The 24,196-nt window shown below is 45.3% G+C and overlaps 1 protein-coding gene across 1 annotated transcript in view; it reads right to left on the reverse strand.

Annotated features, from left to right (window-relative positions):
* The window catches only part of SOS1 (SOS Ras/Rac guanine nucleotide exchange factor 1), a 193,023-nt gene that overhangs the window by 4,911 nt on the left and 163,916 nt on the right, over positions 1-24,196 (reverse strand). Inside the window, exons 17-20 of the mRNA XM_018558855.1 lie at positions 22,976-23,093; positions 20,277-20,449; positions 17,169-17,285; positions 5,851-6,118 (exon numbers count right to left, since the gene is read on the reverse strand). Of these exons, the coding sequence (XP_018414357.1) occupies positions 5,851-6,118; positions 17,169-17,285; positions 20,277-20,449; positions 22,976-23,093 (676 nt within the window). The remainder of the gene's footprint in view (positions 1-5,850; positions 6,119-17,168; positions 17,286-20,276; positions 20,450-22,975; positions 23,094-24,196) is intronic.

Below are 24,196 nucleotides of genomic sequence, written 5' to 3' on the forward strand. Positions count from 1 at the left end.
TTTTTTCCAACTTTTTTTTTTTTTTAGTATTCTGCCAGTTGCAGTTGTCAGAATAAAAAAAAAAAGGCATAAGAATGCATAGCCAGATTCCTATTGGCTATTTCACTTTGCAATAGCCAAAAGCAAACTAGCTAGTGCACCCACCCGCTGCTGCTTTCAATCACCAGAAGAGGAGCTGATAGAAAAATTCAGGTCCCCCTCTGCTGATTGACAGCAGCAGTGGGCGGGTGCATTAGCTTGTTTGCTATTGGCTATTGCAAAGTGCATTAGCCAATAGGAATCTAGCTATGCAATTGTATGCCTCTTTTTTCTTTTCTGACTGACGGTAAGGCCGCGGCTCCCGATGTCAGAAAAGAAAAAAAAAACGATCGCAGGGAAAGGTTTAATCTGCTCGATTGTTTCTCTCCCGGCTGGGATGTGTACTCACTGGCCCAAGCAGCTTCATCGGGTAACGAAGGGAAGGGGGAGGAGTCCAGTTAGGTCACGGACATCGACGTCAACGGACTCCTCCCCCTTCCCTTCATTAGTCAACAGCCACTTGGGGAAGGGGGGAGGAGTCCGGTGACGTCGATGTCCGTGACGTCACCGGATCTCCGACGGAACACCCGGAAGCTGGCGGAGAGGTGAGTACGGATCAAAAGAACTTTGATCGACCAAAATAATTTTGATCGATTAAAATAATTTTGATAGATCAAAAAAATTAACGATTAATCGAGGGATTAATACAGCTGGGTGGATCCAGACATAATTGTCGGGATCCGCTTCAGCTGCGGTGTCTCACTATACCGAGAGCAGCAGCTCCCTATATACTGAGCTTAGGGTGACGGGAGGATGCTAGTTTGTGTCCTCCCGTTACCCTAAGGAGAACTATGGGGAAAATCCCTAACCCCATAGTTCTCCTTTAATCACTGATAACACCAAACTGATAAACAGTAAAAGCGTTTTCATCGTCGCCTATGGGCGTTTTTTTTTTCAATTTTGCGGGTGCACGCAATTTTAAGGCTTGACATATTTGGTGTCTATTTACCCGACGTGACCCCGACTTTTATGTTTTACTAAAAATACGGGTAAGAATAAATGTTTTATAACATAACGTAGGGAAACTTTTTTGCTTTTTTTCTACATTTATGGTACTTTTTTATTATATAGTAAAAAAAAAAATACCACCCCCCCTTCCCCCCAGGTGATTATATACCTCCAAAAGAAAGCTCTATCAGTCCCCAAACTTTTTTAACATAAATTGCAAGGCTATAGTCCGGTCATGCTGACTGGTGAAATTTTTGACTGACCTATATTACCAAAAGTATTGGGATGCCTGCCTTTACATGCACATGAACTCTAATGGCATCTAAGTCTTAGTCGGTAGGGTTCAATATTGAGTTGGCCCACTCTTTGCCGCTATAGCAGCTTCAATTTTTCTAGGAAGGCTACCCACAAGGTTTAGGAGTGTGTCTATGGGAATTTAATGACCATTCTCCTAGAAGCGCATTAGTGAGGTCAGGTAGTAATGTTGGACGAGAAGGCCTGGCTCGCAGTCTCCGCTCTAATTCATACCAAAGGTGTTCTATCGGGTTGAGGTCAGGACTCTGTGCAGGCCAGTCAAGTTCCCCCACACTAAACTCGCTCATCCATGTCTTTATGGACCATGCTTTGAGCACTTGTGTGCAGTCATGTTGGAACAGGACAGGGCCATCCCCAAACTGTTCCCACAAAGTTGGGAGCATGAAATTGTCCAAAATGCCTTGGTATGCTGATGCCTTAAGAGTTCCCTTCACTGGAGCTAAGGGGCCAAGCCCAACCCCTGAAAAACAACCCCACACCATAATCCCACCTCCACCAAACTTTACACTTGGCACAATGCAGTCGGGCAAGTACCGTTCTCCTGGCAACCACCAAACCCAGACACGTCCATTCGATTGCCAGAGAAGCGTGATTCGTTACTCCAGAGAACACGTCTCCACTTCTCTATAGTCCAGTGGCGGCGTGCTTTACACCACTGCATCCAACGTTTTGCATTGCACTTGGTGATGTAAGGCCTGGATGCAGCTGCTCGGCCATTGAAACCGATTGCATGAAGCTCTCTACGCACTGTTGTTGTGCCAATCTGAAGGCCACACGAAGTTTGGAGGTCTGTAGCTATTGACTCTGCAGACAGTTGGTGACTTCTGTGCACTGTGCGCTTCAGCATGCACTGACCCCGCTCTGTCATTTTACGTTGCCTACCACTTCGTGGCTGAGTTGCTGCTGTTCCCAGTTGCATCCACTTTGTTATAATACCACTAACAGTTGACCGCAGAATATTTAGTAGCAAGGAAATTTCACGGAACACCTTTTTCCACCTCATTGCTTCACATAGATGCATAGATATTTCTACATATATGCTTATAGGTTATCAACCATATCGGTTGATGTGTAATTGTTACACACTATAGTGGTATTATTTTATCTGATATACGAAAGTGAGGTATTGTGAGTCTATTAGCTCATGACACACTTTCTCTAAAGTATTTCTTTTGACGTTCACTTTGAATTTCCCTCCTCTTCTTTCCCATATTTCCTTGTATCTACAAACATGGGCTAAAGGTACATTTTCCGGGATGGGCCGGTGAAACATCCTGAAGCAGTCTGTTCTTCGTAGACTCCTCTATCACTTACAGACCTTGCCTATCAATATTCCGTCACCATTCTTCCATTTGGTAAAATCTTTTTTTACTAAGTTCGTTTGGGAAGACAAACCAGCTGGACAGGATGGAGTCATGGCCCTAGCCGACATTTGTCTTTATTTTATAGTGGCCCATTTAGCACCAATCCTTGACTGGTGCAGGCATCAAACCACAAAACTTTGGATTCCCATGGAACAGTCGTTTTCTGCAGCACCATTTTGGGGACTCCCCTGTTGTTCTTCCTTACTACCACAAGCTGTACTGACTCATCCGACTATCATGCACACTCTGGAGGTGGCCAAGTCCGTTTTTGCCCAGTAGATTTTGTCGACTTATCCTCCGTTACCTCTGCTCCCCATTTTGGGTAACCATGCCTTCTCCTCAGACCTTCAAGAGAGTATATTTACCTCCCTACACCTCTCAGGTAAATACCGGGCTGCCCATTTCCTCACTGGCTCAAACTGGCCTTCTTTCTGTGATATTTGCAATAATATGTGTGTTTTAATTATTTTTTTTTTTTTACTGTTGGGGGTGGGTGGGGGGCTTCGGGGGAAATATCAGGGGTCTAAGCAGACCCCTTACATTTCCTTTTTGAAAATGAAAAAGAAATTGGAGCACAGATGCCTCTTTTTCTGCAGCCTTTTCTGGAGAGCACTCAGTACAGAGGCTTCCCATTCATTCAGTAACTGGTGATACTTGTGATAGTGAAATATTTACTATCATCCAGTTATGAATGGGTTGAATCCTCTAGAAACTCATGAATGAACAGGAAGTGCTGTAAAGCATTCATAACTGGGGACACATAGTACTTTGTGTCCCCAGTTGTTTACAAACATTGGAGTGATCACCTGATCACTCCATTGTTTGCTCTGCACACAGAGGATTGGTAAATATTACAATACATATTTACCTAGCCTCGCTTCGGCCACACACAGACGCTGTCATCCTGAAACTGACAGGATGACAGCATCTCTGCCCTTCTCCCCGAGCGCTGAAGCCGGCGGGGGGGTTGGTGGAGGAGGGAGCGCTCTGGCTGTTACTTCAGGATGGCAGAGCGGTGAGGAGAGAGAGAGCCGCCGGCTGTCAGATCCTGTCTGCCATTTTGGATGACAGCTCCCCCCTCCACGACCCCCCCCCACCCCCCGAGGCTGAGCTGTGTTGCCTCTTAGTAAAAAATACTAAGAGTCTGGTTATGAGATTGTATCCACATGGTACAGGATACCTCAGACTTTGCACTCTTTGTTCCCTCAGTCCTCTGATCAGTGTTGGAGGTGTGCCAGTCCTGGTGCAAACATGTTGCATATGTTTACTTTGGACTCTTGTCCTGCACTTCAACATTTTCGGGATCAAGTACACTCCTTAACCACCTTCCGTCCATGGCCGTTTGTGAACGTTGTCTGCTAGGAGCGGGAGGGCGTCTTAAGACGTCCTGCCCCTCCCCCCTCTCGTGTGCGGCACTCAGCGCGCACGCGAGAGGGAAAACTGTGAGCATGTAAACAGCCAGCGATGGCTTTTTACATACAAGCGATCAGGCGTCTTTAGAGACGCCCGATCGCTTGCAGGAGCTGCGGGTGTGCGGCCTCCCCCCGTACCTATGTCCCGCCGTCTCCTCGTCGCCGCTGCCGGTCCGTGATCCGAAGTGGCCGGTGCGGCTGGGACCGGCACGGCGACGCTCTAACAACAAATCAAAGGGAGATCATTACTCGATTTCCCTTTGATCTCTCTTGCTGGAGTGGGGGTGTCAGTATGTTAGCTGCAGTGCAGTGCGTTTTTGACGCGTTTTCGGACCGCACAAAATGTGTCATGCAGTATTTTTTCTGTCGTAACCTGAGCGGACTGCGCACGTGAGAACTGTAGCCCATAAAACACATAGGGATACATTGGGATGCAATTTTAGTGCAGGAGCGTACGGATCAGGTCAGCACAGAAAACGGACGTCGTGTGAACAGGCCCTTAGCAATAACAATCTAAGCGTTATGGAGGAGAAAAGAAAGTTGGGAAAGGGCAACAAAGTTGCTACTTTGCCTGGGGCCCCATTCCATTTCAATCATTGTCTGTGTTAATGGAGAGAAAGTCAGATGCAAGTATAAAGGCCGTGACACACTACACGCGAAGCAGCGCAGAGCGGTGGCGCGCTGCCTTTGCGAGCAGTGTGTCATGTCACTTTCTTCTCGGCACCTCAGCTTGCTAGAGCTCGCAGAGCTGAGCGTGCCGAGATGAACAATTTCAACTTCAGCCAATCGGCTCGCGCGTATAAACCGGCGCGATGGGATGCAACGTCTGGCCGGTTGTTACAGACGAGCCGATTGGCTGAAGGTGCAGTCAATCATCTGACTGCACTCAGCTCACACACTGCACGCGAAGCTCCGTGCCGGAGAGCTTTGCTTCGCTCTGCACGGCTTTGCATGCAGTGTGTCACGGCCTTAACAGCTTCCCAACTGTAATCTGTAGATAAACATCCTCAGCACCATGTCCTACACTGAGGTAACATTTATCTACAGTATGTTCCACTTTTAACAGCTAGGATCATACACAGAAACTGGCTACTAGCGCGGTCAGACTGTGGTGTCTCTGACAGCTTCGCTTTCAACTAACAATAAGGAACCAATCAGCGTTGTTCCTAATCATGTTATCAATATGCCACCCATGACATAATGGTTACATGCAAGCTGTCGGGTTTGTTTGCAAACAAATGTACCAGCTTGCAAAGGCCACACCGGTCTGAAGAAAGCAGTATGTCCGTGTTTAATACTGTTATACTCCGATACAATTAAAGTATTATATAGAAAACTACATTTTCACGCATACTAACCCTGCTGAATTTTGTCTGGGTATCTATTCATCAATTACCTCTGATCATAGAAGGGTTAAGGTACACATGTCTGTGGAATAATAAACTGTCTACGTGCCTTGAATGCAAAAACGTAACTGGTGCTCTGATATACAAATGCCAACATTTCCTAGCTGTCCCTTCCATATCTATATTGAACTGGCCCTTCCATATCTATATTGGCCCATTCCTTTTGAACGGCAGCCTTTGAGGCCAAGAGAAAGGCGGGAGTCTAGTTCACTAAGCAGCTAGGAAGGCTTTGAACAAGTACCCTAGTTTTCCAAACAATAGCACCCCAGTATAGTAACAAAAATAAGACCTAAACCAAATAAAACAGAATATGACAATAACACCTACGTGAATGAAATGGACTTGATGGGTCAGAATCAAACACGCTGCAGACATCAGTGGTACTGGATGCTGCAGATGGTGGTGGTGGTGGCGTTAAGGGTGTTCTAGGCGAGTTCGGGGCAGATGCTGCTGTTTCCGTTTCACTCTCTGGGATGCGACTGTAGCTGATTTTCCTTGGTTCCTGCTGCAAAGGGGTAGGGTGTCTCATTGTTCCTGGCCTTGTGTTTGAAGGACGCACACCAGGAGACTTAAGTGGATAAGTGTACTTTTTTTGCTGATGAAAAAAAAAGAGTGAACAAGGTATAATATTTTGCAAAACAATCAATTTTGCACAAACTTTAGCAATGGTTTCTGTTTATAGTTTAAAAATACATCTTCTGTCAATGTTTCCTGTAAAGCTGGCCATACACTGGTTGAATATCAGCCAAATCAGTAATCAATAATACATAAATCAATAATGGCCACATCAGTTGTGAGCATAAATATCAGTTTGAACTTCTAAGCAGTGTAAACAACAGTTTTTTTTTTGTCAGTCATTAACCTGACATACATTAGGGCTGCTAGTTGATTAATTTCGAAAATAAGAATTGTTGTCAACTATTCTCATTATCGATTAGTTGATCTGGACCTCCTAGTTCTTTACCCTGCACTGGGAGCCGGTGTTTCATTGGCTCTGTATCCCCTCCGATCACAGCTGCTCCCAGCAGTGATCAAAGGGGACACAGACCACTGCACCCAGTGCCCAGCAGTGAGGAGAGTTCCCCCAAACCCCCCCCCCCCCCCCAATTCTCATTATCGATTAGTTGATCTGGACCTCCTAGTTCTTTACCCTGCACTGGGAGCCGGTGTTTCATTGGCTCTGTATCCCCTCCGATCACAGCTGCTCCCAGCAGTGATCAAAGGGGACACAGACCACTGCACCCAGTGCCCAGCAGTGAGGAGAGTTCCCCCAAATCCCCCCCCCCCCCCCAGCTATTGGCTATTTCAAATTGCAGTAGCCAATAGCAGGCTGGCTATTGCTCCCGCCCACTGCCTGTCAATCCACGGAGAACTTTCTCCTTCAGGTCCCTCCTCTGCTGTGGGACAGCAAGCAGTGGGCGGGTGCAATATCCAGCCTGCTATTGCAATTGGAAATGTTTGTAACACTCCATTTCTGTATTTTATTTTAAATTAGGGATGGTATATAATTTTTTTGGGGAAAAAAATTTATCAATTATGAAAATATTCGTTAGTTGCAGCACTAACATACATATAAAACAACCTTATAGCTTATTTTAATAGCTTATTTTACAGCATTATATAGGTTAAATATAGGTTTATAAAATGTGCTACCATGTAAAATAGTAAGTACACCTCAAGGAAATTGTTGACTTTAAACATATTTGAACAGACATAAAAGGGGGTTATTCACTATTGAGCCGAAGCATACAGCTTCGGCTGATCTTTCGGCCGACAGAGCCCTTCGGTTCAGGCAGCCGAAGGTGGGCGAGCAGCTCAGCCGAGCGGAAGGCATATGCTTTGGCTCCACTGAGCCGAAGTGACAGCTGGGCGGAGCCAGCCGTGATCTCACGCTAGCTCCGCCCAGTTGTAATGACAGATCAGCATCTCCAAATGACCTGTGGACGCTGATCTGTCATTAAACAATAAAAACTGGGCGGAGCCGGCCGTGACGTCATGGCCGGCTCCCTCCAGTTGTTATTCATTGGCCAGAACCTGCTAGAGTCTTCTAGAGCCGGCCAATAGGAAACAGCTAGCTCGATCCCAATTGTTTTGTTTTTTTAATAATTTTTTCTTCTTTAAAATAAAAAATTATTTTCCTATTTTTGATCATTTTCAAAATAATTTCTCAATCTTTTTTTTTACACTCTTTTCACTTTTTTCTATTCTGCTCGGTACCATGGTGGTACCGAGCAGCATAGTTGAGCCGAATGCTGCTCGACGGCATTCGGCTATTCACTCACTGCCATTCGGCCCCTATGAGAATAGGGGCGAACGGCAGCGAGTGAGCTGCTGGAGCTTCGGCTCAGCCGATCCAGATTTTGGATCGGCTGAGTCGAAGTCCCTCTGCACTTCGGCTGCTGACTGAAGGCAGTCGTACAGAGCCGAATGTTGGGCTCACTTCCTTCAGCTGGGTTATTTACGCGGCTGCCTTTGGCAGCTTTGTGAAAAAACCCTCTAGATCTTCATTTAAACAGTGCCTACAGAACAAGGTGATCAGCAAAATGTGTCAACAAAATAACACATTAAACATTGACATTGTGTATTCATTACCACAATCTAAGCGTATGAAAATGCAGAAACGGGTGTTCCATATTAGGTGCCAATGATTACAACCTGTGGAGTATGCAGCTGGAACTGGTCTTTTTTAAACCTCAGATATCTAGAGCCTCGGGCCTCTTTGCTTTTGACATGTGTGATATCATAACGCCAAGGCCCTCAGGCCCTCTCTCAAAGGCCCTCAGAAACGAAGCCAATGAGCCTGGCAAAGGGATTCAAAAAGATTGCCAAATTAATAGAATTAAGTATTTCACGGAAAGAAAAATAAACTAGTGGTGCAGATTTCAAACAAATGCCAATTTGTTCAGGACTGGCCAGTGCAGCAAAATTTGCCTAAAAGCTAAATGTTTGATGCCAAAATAAGTCTTCAAGAACCCAAAATTTAATTGTGGGATCTGCAAGTAACATTTGCAACAGTTTGTGTGAAAGTGCACGTATCTACAATCAGGAAGAGGTTGCACCAATTTAACCTGCATGTGATGCATGCAAGAAAAAAACCTTTGTTGTCTAAAAAGAACATTACAAAAGATGCATTGAACATATATACATGTACCAGGAGGGTTATACACTTACCTAACAAAGGATCTAGCCGTAGCTTCGGCTCATCCTTCGGCTGCCAGAACCCTTCAGTTCAGCTGAACCAAAGGGCTGCTTCACAATAGCTCGTACAGCAGCTGAAGGCAGCCGAGCCGAACGCATATGCTTCGGCTTGGCTGAGCAGTAGTCACAGCCAAAGCAGGGAGAAAGGTCTGCCGAAGCCGGCCATTCTCCCTGCAAATGACAACAGCTGCCGGAGCCTGCCGTGATGTCACAGCTGGCTCCGCCCAGTTTTTGTCCTTCAATGACAGACCAGCATCCTCAAGTTATTTGAGGACAATGGGCTGTCATTAAATTAAAACAATTTATTTTGCCGAATCGTTGACATTGTGATTGACCCTGGATTACATAGTTGGATCAATTTGTTTGTTTGTTTTTTTAATAAAGGAAATGTCAAAAATCAGTTTTGTTTTTATTTCAATGAAAGGATTTTTAAAATGAAAGTCTGGTCTCTTTATTTACACTTTATTTAACCCTTTAGTGCAGGCCTCAAAAGTTCCACTCGCCCCCTCGCAATTGGCGAGTGAAAATTGCGTGGGGGCGAGTGGAATTGTTATGGAATCAAGTAAAATGACCATTTGTCTTACTAGGTGTGTAGCTATCCTCTTACTATTTATTCCTTGCTCAAAATGGCCGTTAGCTGCACCCCCTCCCATCGTGTGAAGAACAAGAAACTAAGATGGCGCCTCCTTTCGGGACACCCAAGATGACAATGTTTGGATCCTGAAGGAAGTTTACCTTATATGGACATGACCAATCAGAAGCTACGCTCACATGACCTTTGCACACAGCACTAGCTGCTTACCTATAAAAACCTTTGTGCCTTAGCGTAATAAACAGGAGCATCATAGACCTGATCCTTGTGTCTGTGTGATTCTTACGGTGCACCGTATACAACAAATTAGGACGGGAGCAGATACTCATCAGACGGTTGATCCGAGTCCATTTTAGAATGTCATCGAGGGGGTTCGCTGCCGGCAGGACCAGGGATGGGACACTACTGCCGCGGCAATTGCGCACTTCTGTTCCCTCTTCTCCTGCTTGGCCGCTGCAACTACAGAGCGGCCGAGGAGGAGAGAGAACAGAAGCGAGCGATCGCCACAGCGGTAGTGTCCAGACTCAGTGGCAGATGCAGGAGTACATCCCCGCACAGCGGCCGGGACATACAGCTGTCACTGAGTTAACTGCGATTCAGTGCAAAAAACTGGCACACTACAAGTACTATGCCGGTTTTTTACACTGAACAGCAGTAAACTCGGCAGCCTGTACCTCCACCCACCTCTGCTGCAATTGGCTGGGAGGGAGCGGAGGGAGTCCCCCCGACCCCCCCCCCCCCCCCCCGTTCTGCAGCTCTCTCCTCCCTGCTGCGAACCCACTGCATGCTGGTGTTTGTGTCCCCTCCGATCTCCGCTGCCTGTATTGGCAGAGGCGGCGGAGATCGGAGGAGGCACAGACCGCTGAAGCCATAACCCAGCGGAGAGGGGAGACTGGCTGTCAGCCAATGTCGCTGTGACTTTGCCACCTCTGCAATAGCCAACCTGCTATTGGCTATTTCAAATTGCAGTAGCCAATAGCAGGCTGGCTATTGCTCCCGCCCACTGCCTGTCAATCCACGGAGAACTTTCTCCTTCAGGTCCCTCCTCTGCTGTGGGACAGCAAGCAGTGGGCGGGTGCAATATCCAGCCTGCTATTGCAATTGGAAATGTTTGTAACACTCCATTTCTGTATTTTATTTTAAATTAGGGATGGTATATAATTTTTTTGGGGAAAAAAATTTATCAATTATGAAAATATTCGTTAGTTGCAGCACTAACATACATATAAAACAACCTTATAGCTTATTTTAATAGCTTATTTTACAGCATTATATAGGTTAAATATAGGTTTATAAAATGTGCTACCATGTAAAATAGTAAGTACACCTCAAGGAAATTGTTGACTTTAAACATATTTGAACAGACATAAAAGGGGGTTATTCACTATTGAGCCGAAGCATACAGCTTCGGCTGATCTTTCGGCCGACAGAGCCCTTCGGTTCAGGCAGCCGAAGGTGGGCGAGCAGCTCAGCCGAGCGGAAGGCATATGCTTTGGCTCCACTGAGCCGAAGTGACAGCTGGGCGGAGCCAGCCGTGATCTCACGCTAGCTCCGCCCAGTTGTAATGACAGATCAGCATCTCCAAATGACCTGTGGACGCTGATCTGTCATTAAACAATAAAAACTGGGCGGAGCCGGCCGTGACGTCATGGCCGGCTCCCTCCAGTTGTTATTCATTGGCCAGAACCTGCTAGAGTCTTCTAGAGCCGGCCAATAGGAAACAGCTAGCTCGATCCCAATTGTTTTGTTTTTTTAATAATTTTTTCTTCTTTAAAATAAAAAATTATTTTCCTATTTTTGATCATTTTCAAAATAATTTCTCAATCTTTTTTTTTACACTCTTTTCACTTTTTTCTATTCTGCTCGGTACCATGGTGGTACCGAGCAGCATAGTTGAGCCGAATGCTGCTCGACGGCATTCGGCTATTCACTCACTGCCATTCGGCCCCTATGAGAATAGGGGCGAACGGCAGCGAGTGAGCTGCTGGAGCTTCGGCTCAGCCGATCCAGATTTTGGATCGGCTGAGTCGAAGTCCCTCTGCACTTCGGCTGCTGACTGAAGGCAGTCGTACAGAGCCGAATGTTGGGCTCACTTCCTTCAGCTGGGTTATTTACGCGGCTGCCTTTGGCAGCTTTGTGAAAAAACCCTCTAGATCTTCATTTAAACAGTGCCTACAGAACAAGGTGATCAGCAAAATGTGTCAACAAAATAACACATTAAACATTGACATTGTGTATTCATTACCACAATCTAAGCGTATGAAAATGCAGAAACGGGTGTTCCATATTAGGTGCCAATGATTACAACCTGTGGAGTATGCAGCTGGAACTGGTCTTTTTTAAACCTCAGATATCTAGAGCCTCGGGCCTCTTTGCTTTTGACATGTGTGATATCATAACGCCAAGGCCCTCAGGCCCTCTCTCAAAGGCCCTCAGAAACGAAGCCAATGAGCCTGGCAAAGGGATTCAAAAAGATTGCCAAATTAATAGAATTAAGTATTTCACGGAAAGAAAAATAAACTAGTGGTGCAGATTTCAAACAAATGCCAATTTGTTCAGGACTGGCCAGTGCAGCAAAATTTGCCTAAAAGCTAAATGTTTGATGCCAAAATAAGTCTTCAAGAACCCAAAATTTAATTGTGGGATCTGCAAGTAACATTTGCAACAGTTTGTGTGAAAGTGCACGTATCTACAATCAGGAAGAGGTTGCACCAATTTAACCTGCATGTGATGCATGCAAGAAAAAAACCTTTGTTGTCTAAAAAGAACATTACAAAAGATGCATTGAACATATATACATGTACCAGGAGGGTTATACACTTACCTAACAAAGGATCTAGCCGTAGCTTCGGCTCATCCTTCGGCTGCCAGAACCCTTCAGTTCAGCTGAACCAAAGGGCTGCTTCACAATAGCTCGTACAGCAGCTGAAGGCAGCCGAGCCGAACGCATATGCTTCGGCTTGGCTGAGCAGTAGTCACAGCCAAAGCAGGGAGAAAGGTCTGCCGAAGCCGGCCATTCTCCCTGCAAATGACAACAGCTGCCGGAGCCTGCCGTGATGTCACAGCTGGCTCCGCCCAGTTTTTGTCCTTCAATGACAGACCAGCATCCTCAAGTTATTTGAGGACAATGGGCTGTCATTAAATTAAAACAATTTATTTTGCCGAATCGTTGACATTGTGATTGACCCTGGATTACATAGTTGGATCAATTTGTTTGTTTGTTTTTTTAATAAAGGAAATGTCAAAAATCAGTTTTGTTTTTATTTCAATGAAAGGATTTTTAAAATGAAAGTCTGGTCTCTTTATTTACACTTTATTTAACCCTTTAGTGCAGGCCTCAAAAGTTCCACTCGCCCCCTCGCAATTGGCGAGTGAAAATTGCGTGGGGGCGAGTGGAATTGTTATGGAATCAAGTAAAATGACCATTTGTCTTACTAGGTGTGTAGCTATCCTCTTACTATTTATTCCTTGCTCAAAATGGCCGTTAGCTGCACCCCCTCCCATCGTGTGAAGAACAAGAAACTAAGATGGCGCCTCCTTTCGGGACACCCAAGATGACAATGTTTGGATCCTGAAGGAAGTTTACCTTATATGGACATGACCAATCAGAAGCTACGCTCACATGACCTTTGCACACAGCACTAGCTGCTTACCTATAAAAACCTTTGTGCCTTAGCGTAATAAACAGGAGCATCATAGACCTGATCCTTGTGTCTGTGTGATTCTTACGGTGCACCGTATACAACAAATTAGGACGGGAGCAGATACTCATCAGACGGTTGATCCGAGTCCATTTTAGAATGTCATCGAGGGGGTTCGCTGCCGGCAGGACCAGGGATGGGACACTACTGCCGCGGCAATTGCGCACTTCTGTTCCCTCTTCTCCTGCTTGGCCGCTGCAACTACAGAGCGGCCGAGGAGGAGAGAGAACAGAAGCGAGCGATCGCCACAGCGGTAGTGTCCAGACTCAGTGGCAGATGCAGGAGTACATCCCCGCACAGCGGCCGGGACATACAGCTGTCACTGAGTTAACTGCGATTCAGTGCAAAAAACTGGCACACTACAAGTACTATGCCGGTTTTTTACACTGAACAGCAGTAAACTCGGCAGCCTGTACCTCCACCCACCTCTGCTGCAATTGGCTGGGAGGGATAGTGCAGCACTGTCATTGGCTGCCTGGGTACATTCAGCAGAGCGGGAAGGGACCTGCAGAGGAGGCACAACAAGGCTGCTGGGGGCTTCACATGGAGGAGACATCTATGCCTCCCCCCACCACCACACGGAGAGGAAGAAGAGGGCATGAGGACAGAGCACATCACTACTGTAAGTCCCTTTTCTATCTTACACCGCTGACCTCCGCACTGCGTCACCTTACTGAGTTCCGCACTCTGCGTCACCTTACTGACCTCCGCACTCTGCGTCACCTTACTGACCTCCGCCTCACCTTGCTGACCTCCGCACTGCGTCACATTGATGACCTCCGCACTGCGTCACATTGATGAACTCTGTACTGCTGATCTCTGTACTGTGCGTCACACCAAGGGCCTCTGCACTCTGCGTTTTTTTAAAAACGTATTTCTGTACTGTGCGTCACACACCTGGCCAGGCCTGCATTGCACCACTGACTTCTGTACTGTGCGTTGTTACTGATCTTTGTACTCTGCATCTCACCGATGACTTGGCGGAGTTCAGGCCGGGGCAGGGTAGGGGTTAGGTGGCTAACTGGTGGCGAGTAACTTTTAAGGCCTGGCTAGTAGCTCATGACTTTACATTTTGAGCCCTGCTTTAGTGAATGGGTAGGGGGTACAAATAACCTTTACTCATTCACGAGGGGGGAGGCTGCAGCTGGGTGCCCCATTATTGAAGGGGTACCCTGATGTGAATAAGACCTGCTGCACGCACCCCCACAACCAACACCCCAGGGCTTGTAGGAAAGGGACCCTGGAAAAGCACCCTCCCAGTGCCAAGGGCATGTGACCTGGTATGGCAGGGAGGGGGCCGCTTGCTTGCCCCTCCCCCCTTTCCTGCTCTGCCAAGCCTGAGCTCGGATCAAGGGTCTGGTTGGGAATTTTAGAGGGGACCCCACGTCTTTTTGTCCCCATTTTTGGGGGTGGGGTTATTTCTTAAAATTCCTACCAGATCTAAAAGGGACTGGTATGACTTTTGGGGGGAACCCTATGCTTTTTTCTTTTTTAAATAGGGGTCCCTCCTAACTTTTCTACCAGACCTAAAGGGTCTGGTGTGGTTTGGGAGAGGGACCCCACGTTGTATTTTTTTTTTACATTTAAAAAAATATATTTTTACAACAAGACGGTTGATCCGAGTCCATTTTAGAATGTCATCGAGGGGGTTCGCTGCCGGCAGGACCAGGGATGGGACACTACTGCCGCGGCAATTGCGCACTTCTGTTCCCTCTTCTCCTGCTTGGCCGCTGCAACTACAGAGCGGCCGAGGAGGAGAGAGAACAGAAGCGAGCGATCGCCACAGCGGTAGTGTCCAGACTCAGTGGCAGATGCAGGAGGACATCCCCGCACAGCGGCCGGCACATACAGCTGTCACTGAGTTAACTGCGATTCAGTGCAAAAAACTGGCACACTACAAGTACTATGCCGGTTTTTTACACTGAACAGCAGTAAACTCGGCAGCCTGTACCTCCACCCACCTCTGCTGCAATTGGCTGGGAGGGATAGTGCAGCACTGTCATTGGCTGCCTGGGTACATTCAGCAGAGCGGGAAGGGACCTGCAGAGGAGGCACAACAAGGCTGCTGGGGGCTTCACATGGAGGAGACATCTATGCCTCCCCCCACCACCACACGGAGAGGAAGAAGAGGGCATGAGGACAGAGCACATCACTACTGTAAGTCCCTTTTCTATCTTACACCGCTGACCTCCGCACTGCGTCACCTTACTGAGTTCCGCACTCTGCGTCACCTTACTGACCTCCGCACTCTGCGTCACCTTACTGACCTCCGCCTCACCTTGCTGACCTCCGCACTGCGTCACATTGATGACCTCCGCACTGCGTCACATTGATGATCTCCGCACTGCGTCACATTGATGACCTCCGCACTGCGTCACATTGATGACCTCCGCACTGCGTCACATTGATGAACTCTGTACTGCTGATCTCTGTACTGTGCGTCACACCAAGGGCCTCTGCACTCTGCGTTTTTTTAAAAACGTATTTCTGTACTGTGCGTCACACACCTGGCCAGGCCTGCATTGCACCACTGACTTCTGTACTGTGCGTTGTTACTGATCTTTGTACTCTGCATCTCACCGATGACTTGGCGGAGTTCAGGCCGGGGCAGGGTAGGGGTTAGGTGGCTAACTGGTGGCGAGTAACTTTTAAGGCCTGGCTAGTAGCTCATGACTTTACATTTTGAGCCCTGCTTTAGTGAATGGGTAGGGGGTACAAATAACCTTTACTCATTCACGAGGGGGGAGGCTGCAGCTGGGTGCCCCATTATTGAAGGGGTACCCTGATGTGAATAAGACCTGCTGCACGCACCCCCACAACCAACACCCCAGGGCTTGTAGGAAAGGGACCCTGGAAAAGCACCCTCCCAGTGCCAAGGGCATGTGACCTGGTATGGCAGGGAGGGGGCCGCTTGCTTGCCCCTCCCCCCTTTCCTGCTCTGCCAAGCCTGAGCTCGGATCAAGGGTCTGGTTGGGAATTTTAGAGGGGACCCCACGTCTTTTTGTCCCCATTTTTGGGGGTGGGGTTATTTCTTAAAATTCCTACCAGATCTAAAAGGGACTGGTATGACTTTTGGGGGGAACCCTATGCTTTTTTCTTTTTTAAATAGGGGTCCCTCCTAACTTTTCTACCAGACCTAAAGGGTCTGGTGTGGTTTGGGAGAGGGACCCCACGTTGTATTTTTTTTTTACATTTAAAAAAATATATTTTTACAACATTTTTATTTTTTGTTACAGTTATTTAAATAATTTGTTAACGCCGAGCATGTTCAGTTGACCAAAGCCAGGCGCTGGCAACTAATGTACGGCTCATTTTAGCCGATGTACGGCTGAAATCAGCCGTACAGAGCCGAAGTGAATAGCCGAACGCCTTTTGGCTCAGTTCACTTCGGCTCGGTTATTCACTCAGCTGCCTTCAGCAGCTTTGTGAATAACCCTCCAAGTGTTCTGGACCAATGTACTGCAGACTAATAATTCAATGATAAAGTTGTTTGGCCACAGTAAGAGTAGGAGACTAACTTCACACCAACTGTAAAGCATGTGGTGTAAATGTTATTGTTGGGGGTTACTTTGCTGCTCCTGGATCCTGATAAATTAAGTAATCGAGTCAACTCTGAATTCTGCTTCATATTTAAAGTGTGCTTAATTAGAATGTGAGGCCACCTGTCCAAAAGTTAAAGTCAAACTGGAAATAGATTTTTTAATTATCCAAAGCAATCCGAAAAATTTAAATGTTGTGCAGGGATTTAAAAGGGCAGCTCTTGATAGTCACAGACATCTTGTAAGTGAAACAATTTTGCATGGAGGAATGGTCAAAAATGTTCATGTCAAAGACTGGTGGGCAGCTATGCAAAACGCTAACAGGAACCAATTTGTGCTAAAGCGGGTCAGGGGTGTACTTACCTTTTCCACATTACAGCTATTGATATTTTGGTAAATACATGATTTTAAAGGTAAATTTTCCTTCTGGATTCAAGTATGTCACTTTTATCTGTAGGCATTGTTTGAATTAAGATCTAATGTTTGCCTGTTTTAATATGCTGAAAAGGTCAACAATTTCCAATTACAGGGTACTTACTTTTTCACATGATTGTAGTCTAAAAACACTTCCCATTAACATTTGACATTAGACATGAACAACTAATAGCTGCTTACAAATCTTGGCAAAGTCTTTGCATTTCGTGGCTCAATATCCAGCGACTTCTTGAACAAGTAGTCTTCAAATTCCTTCTCTGCAACACTCCCCATTGGATTTAGGTTCTCAAAAAACCTCTGAAAATTATTTTAAAGAAATTGCATTAGTCTGGCACAGAATATGAAATCCAAGCACCATTTCTTTTCTCAAATCCAAGCACCATGTCTTTAAAAGGAAATAGTCTGTACTTCCTGCACCCCAAAAAGTCTTTAAGGAAAATTGACATTGACATTTATAAAGTTTTCTTTAAAATACACCCCCCCCCCCCCCAAAAAAAAAAAACAATTTCCCTGGCAACTGGCAGAACTCTCATGGTACAATTGACAGAATGATCTTACTGTCTTGACTGCTAGAGTCAGACGCCCACCTGATATCTAAGCCAGTGAATCTCAACTGTTGCCATGGGTACTCCTGGGGCTACTCATTAAATATTTTTGGGTACAATCTCAGGTTTAGTTTAGTTTACTTATTTGTATTGAGATTACAATACAAAGTTTACTTCAGAAAAAACTGCATGCACAATTTTTGCAATCGCACTGCACTGGAACACTCAGCATTGCAGTACTGTGCGTTTCAGTGCGGTCAATCACACTGTGGGTGGGGGGCACATTTGGGGTGCCATTGAAATGAATGGAATTGCAACGCACCTCCCGCAGCAGAATTTGTCAGGACGAAACCAAAATTATTTTTTTCCCACCTTTTATAATTATGTTTTTAATAATTGTATTGTAAGCACATGGCGCTTGAATAGCTTCAACCAGGGAATGACAGCTGCCAGTGACAAGATTCCGCAGGCGACGGCTGAATGTAAATACATCAGGTAGTGGGCTGGTGCAATAGACAGCCTGCTATTGGCCATTTCAAATTGCAATAGCAGGCTGGCTATTGCACCCGCTTACTGCTTGCTGTGCCCTCCTCCCAGCGTGGAGGAGAGAGCTAGGGAATCCATCCAACTAATCAATAATGAGAATAGTTGACAACTATTCTCATAATCTATTAATCAATTCGTTGGTTGCAGCCCTAGATTCAACAGCGATGCCGTTAAAGCAGGTTGCAGGACTGGATCTTGGGATCATGATCCAGCTTCTCCTACAGTTACTAAAGTGCATCTGCGTGCAGACAAACCAGGTCCGACTACCAAGCTCTACTGGGCAAGTTGATGAGTGATGAGAATGACTGGGATACCTTACAGCTTTATGCACTGCAGAAGCTGGAGAAGAAGCTTCAAAAGGGTAAAAAGTTCAGTGATGCCAATAGAGCAAGGTTAAACAACCTCAACACGCCAGCTGTGCAGAAACTACAAATCCCATCATGCCTGTGGCTGACAGAGTCTTGTGTCATGGGAATTGAATAGCTTTCACAGCAGCTGGAGTGAAGAGGTTGCCTACTCCTCTACTAGGGCATCTGCCAAGGGATCCATGGCTCTTGTGACAAACCTATCCAGTTTTCTCACCACTGACAATTTTCTCACCACTGACAGATCCAATGAAAGTCCTCTTGGCACAGAAACCATTCTCCTGGATCAAGACACTAAAGACTGCTTGCCAGTTGTCCATGCCGGCGAATGTGAACTGCGGGACTGTCAAGTCTTACTGAAAATGTGTTCAAACTCCTTGGCTGTGGTGTGGCTCTCTGAGCCACCTTGGTGGTTTACATATGTCACTTCTATTGTTGGACTGGACAGCAGATGGCCTTCACAGAGAGCTGTCCAGTGAATCAGGAACAGCCATATAACCCACAAAACTAACAAAATGAAGGAGAGATCAGACACCTGGTGATTACCAACCCTGCACAGATAGGGTGTTTAGAAATCTACCTCAACTAGATAAGCTTGTGTCTGTTGCAAACATTTTCAACCTGAGAAACCACAAATTTGACTTGCTAAATCACTATATTGTATTTATGGAGGAGCAACATTTTCATTCTCGGAGACGTAAATGTGTTAAGACTATAGAACACTGCTCCCCCCTCATCTCCATAACAACTTAAGGGGAAGATGGTCTGTAGTTTACAGACATTTATAGTGATCATGTTTCCAAAAAGCTGACTCCAACTCTCTCCGCTCCGCTTCCCTGAAGCGACCATGAGCTTATAGCAGAACTGTAAATGGCACCTCCGTACGGCATACTGACCTGGCCAGCTGGGAACAGTTTTGTTCCGCCATATGCCTTACAGCGGTGGCAGGGAAAGGGTTAAAAGCTTTCTGGCTTCTTTACTAAGGGAAGACAGCAAGTGACCCGTGGACAGCAAGTGACCCTGGAGAGACATTGCACTTTGAGACAGAAGGCACAGAGAAGTCAGGAGAGTAGGAGGGGTTTTACACGGGAGCCCCTGTTGGCTTGATGGTCATCTGGGGACTGTTCTAGTACCCTTAACAGCCAAGACAGAAAACCCTTCAGTAGTTGCTGTGACCTAGACGTGTTCGCAATAGCCACACCTGAGAGTTCCAGAAAGTTCTGAAATGGAATTCAACACAGATGGTTCATAGGGAACCTTGTAAGCCTCAAAAAGCCAGTTACTCAGAAGGTGATTAAATTTGTAAGGTTTAGGAACCTAGTGGGATACTGAGCTTGCAAGGGGGCTGTGGCAAGGAGTCTGGTGTGAGTGGCAGAAAAGTGCAAAGAAGTCCACAGAAGTGAAAATCTTCATCAAAACAGAAGCAAGTTGGGGAGAGAGATGTACTGCCTTCTTCAGATACTAAACTAAACTGCTGCATGAAGGAGGGAATATTTTACAGGGAGTTACGCCTTCTCCTTTAGTGTCAACCTCTTAGAGGCAAGAGAAATACTGTGAGAAAACAATCATAGGCAGCCAGAAACACAAAATAAATGCTAGCCTCTCACATAGCCTCAAAAGCTAGCCCCAAATAAATGAGAGCCTCTCACCAGCCAAGCTGTTTGCAGAAGCAAGGTTAAATGTTTGTCCAGCATGCATATTTAAAGGCCACTTTACATATTTTCACCAAGAGGCTAAAATAAAAAAGAAACACCTTTTCTATTTTTATGGGCCAAATTAAATTGTCTCTGTGTTTTATTATCCCAGCCTATCACAACAAGAATTCTACTTACACGGATGTCAGCCTCTACTTGTAGACAGTAGGGCTGGTTCTGGTACTGCTGGATCTCACCGGTGATCTCAGCCACTTTTCTTCTTTTGCTAAAGTTCACCAATTCCTTCCCATGTCTTTTTAGAAAATCAGGATTGCCTTCTTCTGTTTTTAAAATGTTGGTCAAATAAATTCCTAGAAAGTACAGAAAATTCATGGTTATACTCATACACATTTATCCACAAAGATTTGTTGAGACCTCTAAACAAACATTTCAAAGCACTGCAGTTGCAAGCACCTTACAGTGTATTTCCACTTTTGCAGCCAAATTGGAATAACTTTATATTTGTTACATGTTCTCATTCACATAGCATAACAAAAATATTTAAGAATTTCTGCTGACATTTTTAAGTGCTTTACACTTGCTTAAAATCCTATCTAGCTTCCCCCTATGCTATGTTGAGTAGGGGGCTGTGGGAAGTTATGGTTACTTTAATTAACCCCGTCTGTACTGTGCTGGCAGATTTCATTATCAGATTTGACCTCTTAAGTGCAAAAAATATTGGGACTTTTTAGATGCTACTTTGATGGATTTGCAAAACATACTTCTTTTATAAAATCTTTAGCAATATCATACCTAAACTCTATAACAATAATATCATAAATCATTATTATTTCTAAAGGAGGTTCTTGACCTTACCAATCCAGACCTTACCAATCCATCATTTCTCTGTTCCTTTCGGCCAGAGCTCCGAGCTACGGCCGAAAGGAACAGAGAGCACTGCCAGCTGCAGCTATGCGGTCTGCATCTGATGGAGATGCAGACCGTGACCGCATACCTGACTTGTCAGCTGGCTGCGGGCCACATAGTACCGGCTCGAGGGCCGCAATTGGCCCGCGGGCCGGTACTTTGAGTCCCCTGCTTTATGGGATAGCAACGCCAAAGATTTAGCGCAAAAAGGTTCAAAGGGAGGTCTTGTAACATTGACAATACTAAATTTAAATCCCATGGAGTGGAGACCTACACAGGGAGCAACATGTGTATGAATCAGCATATGATTAGCAGGAAGACAATGAAAAAGAGCAAACAGTGCAGATACTTGACCTTTAAAGATGAGAAGAGCCAAGTGTTGTTCTACTTTCAACTGAAGGTAAGAAAGAACACACCCACTGAAAAAGACACACTATCTCCCGCACCCATGGAAAATGGAACCAGATTTAGCTAAATTAAAGGAATATGCAGGAGAGGAAGGTGTTGACCTGCATCGTTGATCCTTTCCTTAGCTTTGCATGTCTGGGGTGAGTACTCCCCCCCCCATCACATTTTAATTATTTTGTTCAGCGAAGAGCCAACAAAGGGTAGTCATAACAAAGCCTTGTTACAATGCTTCTCAGCCATCCAGCACTTAAGTCAGGGTGCCTTACAGATCCTGAAAGAAGAAAAAGTTACCCTAGACCTAACCCGTCTAACATCCAGTGCTGCATTTCACATAAAGTTCAGCACTACAATCATTTGGTCAACTCAAACGATAAGTTAAGTGTCAATACCAGCAGCTGACAGGTGCCTACTTAACAATTTTGGCTTAGACTGACAACGTTTGGGAAATTAGTGCAGAGGCAAGCATGGGTTAAAGGGCATATAGATGGATCGAGAAATTGCTTTCAACATCTTGTGTCAACATGGTCCTAGAGGATGGAGCATGTGCTATAAGAATGGTCAACAACTGCTGACTTGAATACAGCCGGAGTATCCTCCGCTACGGGAGTGAGGGATTCTGTGTCTGACAACAGGTCCTCTGGGGGATTCCCAGAATCAGAATGCACTCATCCCCATAGTTAGAGCAAACGTGTGACACTGCAGCTGTCACATGTCGGCTCCAGTGATTGAGAAGTGATCACATACCACTCAGTTTTACGATCTTCTCCCTGCAGAGAGTGGAGACTGTCAGTTATTCACTCCCTCCCCCTCTTGGTTCCTCCGGTGCTGACTGGAGGGACAGACAGGGGAGGGGGCGGGCACAGGTGGATCTAACTCTAGAGGGTGAGGCTCTGCGGCTAACTGACACAGTACCCAAAGGTCTGATGAGTGCCCAATGTGGAGCCCAGTGCCCAATGTCAATTTCCAGGCCAGCACTACAATCTTCCAGTCCAGTGGAGTCTGGGTATGGCCTTCAAAGCTACTGCTGAGGGCCTGCAGATATGCATAGTTTCTGCGTAGAGACTAGCTCAAGCAGCGTTTTTTAAGTTTTTATTGAAGTCCCCGAAGAGAAAAAATATCTACAGTGTACACAGTATCTTGATTAAAGAAATAATAAATTGGAAAAAAAAAGATTAAAAAATAACTTTTTCTCAGTAAGCTGATAAAATGTATCCAACCTCCTGGGACACTGGCAGCTAAAGGAGAGGTTATATGGGGGCTGGCTTTTTTTTTTCTTTTGGTTTGCCAAACCTCCGGTAGGTGGAATAGAAAATAACACAACAGTTTCAGAATTCCTGCACCCCTCAGTGCATGATGAGGAAAAATACATTTTAATGATGTATTATTGAATACAGTGCTGCTTTAATTTGTGTGTTTTATATCTGCTTGGAAATCGAGCCCAGATCTGTACACAGTTTCAGGGGGCTCCAAAGCAGCACATATTTGCAGATATTGCTTTGAGGCAGAAAGTTTGGCATTTTAAATGTCTGTAGTGCAATAATCAGTCATAAAACAAAACTTACCGCAAAAAGGCACACATGGTGGATTAATTGACCTGAGTTTAGCTAAATACTTCTTTTGGTGATCTTCACTCAATTCATGAGCTTCTTCTAGAATTCTCCTCTGCCTACTTGGTATTTGCTATAAAGGAAGGAAAACAAATATGTATAAAAATTAAACTATAGAGAAAACATTGTGCCTCACTTTTTCTGTGGTTAGTTACTGAAATGGCATGTATAAAAATAAAATGTAACACAATAATGGGAGAAGATATAGGGGAACTCTTAAATCTTTACCCAAAACCACCTCTAAATGACAAGATTTAGGTGGAAACAACCTGTTATTACAATTACCTTAAAAGACAGCTTTTAAACCCCTCATCCTATTTTACAATTCTCTAACTAAAACTCCACACCTTAAATTCAGACTTTAGTCTCTCCATCAAGCCTGCAGCATTGTGAGCCTCCGTGCTGTGTCCCTGTGCACTACTGTGCATTGGAGACTAATATGAGGCATTGTTTTCCTTGCAACCCCCCGCATGAGGATGGGTAGAATGTGGCTATCAGTCACACATGCAATATAATGCACAGGGGCATTGACAATACAGATGCTCACAATGCTCCCCTGCCATAGGCATGCAGGGCACATTAAACTGAGGTAAATTCTATATTTTATGTCTGGGGTTAATAAAATTGTTATATAAAGTATAATTTGCGCTACTGGATATTGTCACTAGGGGCCACTAAGCCGCTCCAACAATACAAACCAAAGGTTTTAGCACTGAATTTTGTGAATTAGAGAGCGCTAAAAGGAACTCAACCTAAATAGTTAACACAACTAAAAATGTATGAAGTGCCTAAAGTGCATATATATATGCAAAAAGCAAAACACTAATAATAATTAATAAATCTCATGCACATAATCATTATAAAATGATCACAGTGATAAGAAAAAGGGCCAAATTCTCCAATATATATGTGACCAATTATAAATATGTGATCAATAATTAATAAGTGATCAATGGGTGAGCCTGACACTCAATGGTTGATCAGTTGTGCCTGACCCATGAAATGCGGACACATAGATCACACTACAACTATGCACAACAACGTATTGGGCTTGTGAACCCATGGGGATCGAGTCTGCAGATTGATCCTCAACTAAGCGCATTGGGCTGTTTGTTTTCAGCCATTGGGAGTCGGTGAATGCATACCCTGAAGGGGCCCACGTCTTTTGTCACTAAA

This window comes from Nanorana parkeri, unplaced genomic scaffold (assembly GCF_000935625.1).
Source record: "Nanorana parkeri isolate BGI_ZX_2015 unplaced genomic scaffold, ASM93562v1 scaffold363, whole genome shotgun sequence".
Classification (NCBI taxonomy): Eukaryota; Metazoa; Chordata; class Amphibia; order Anura; family Dicroglossidae; genus Nanorana; species Nanorana parkeri.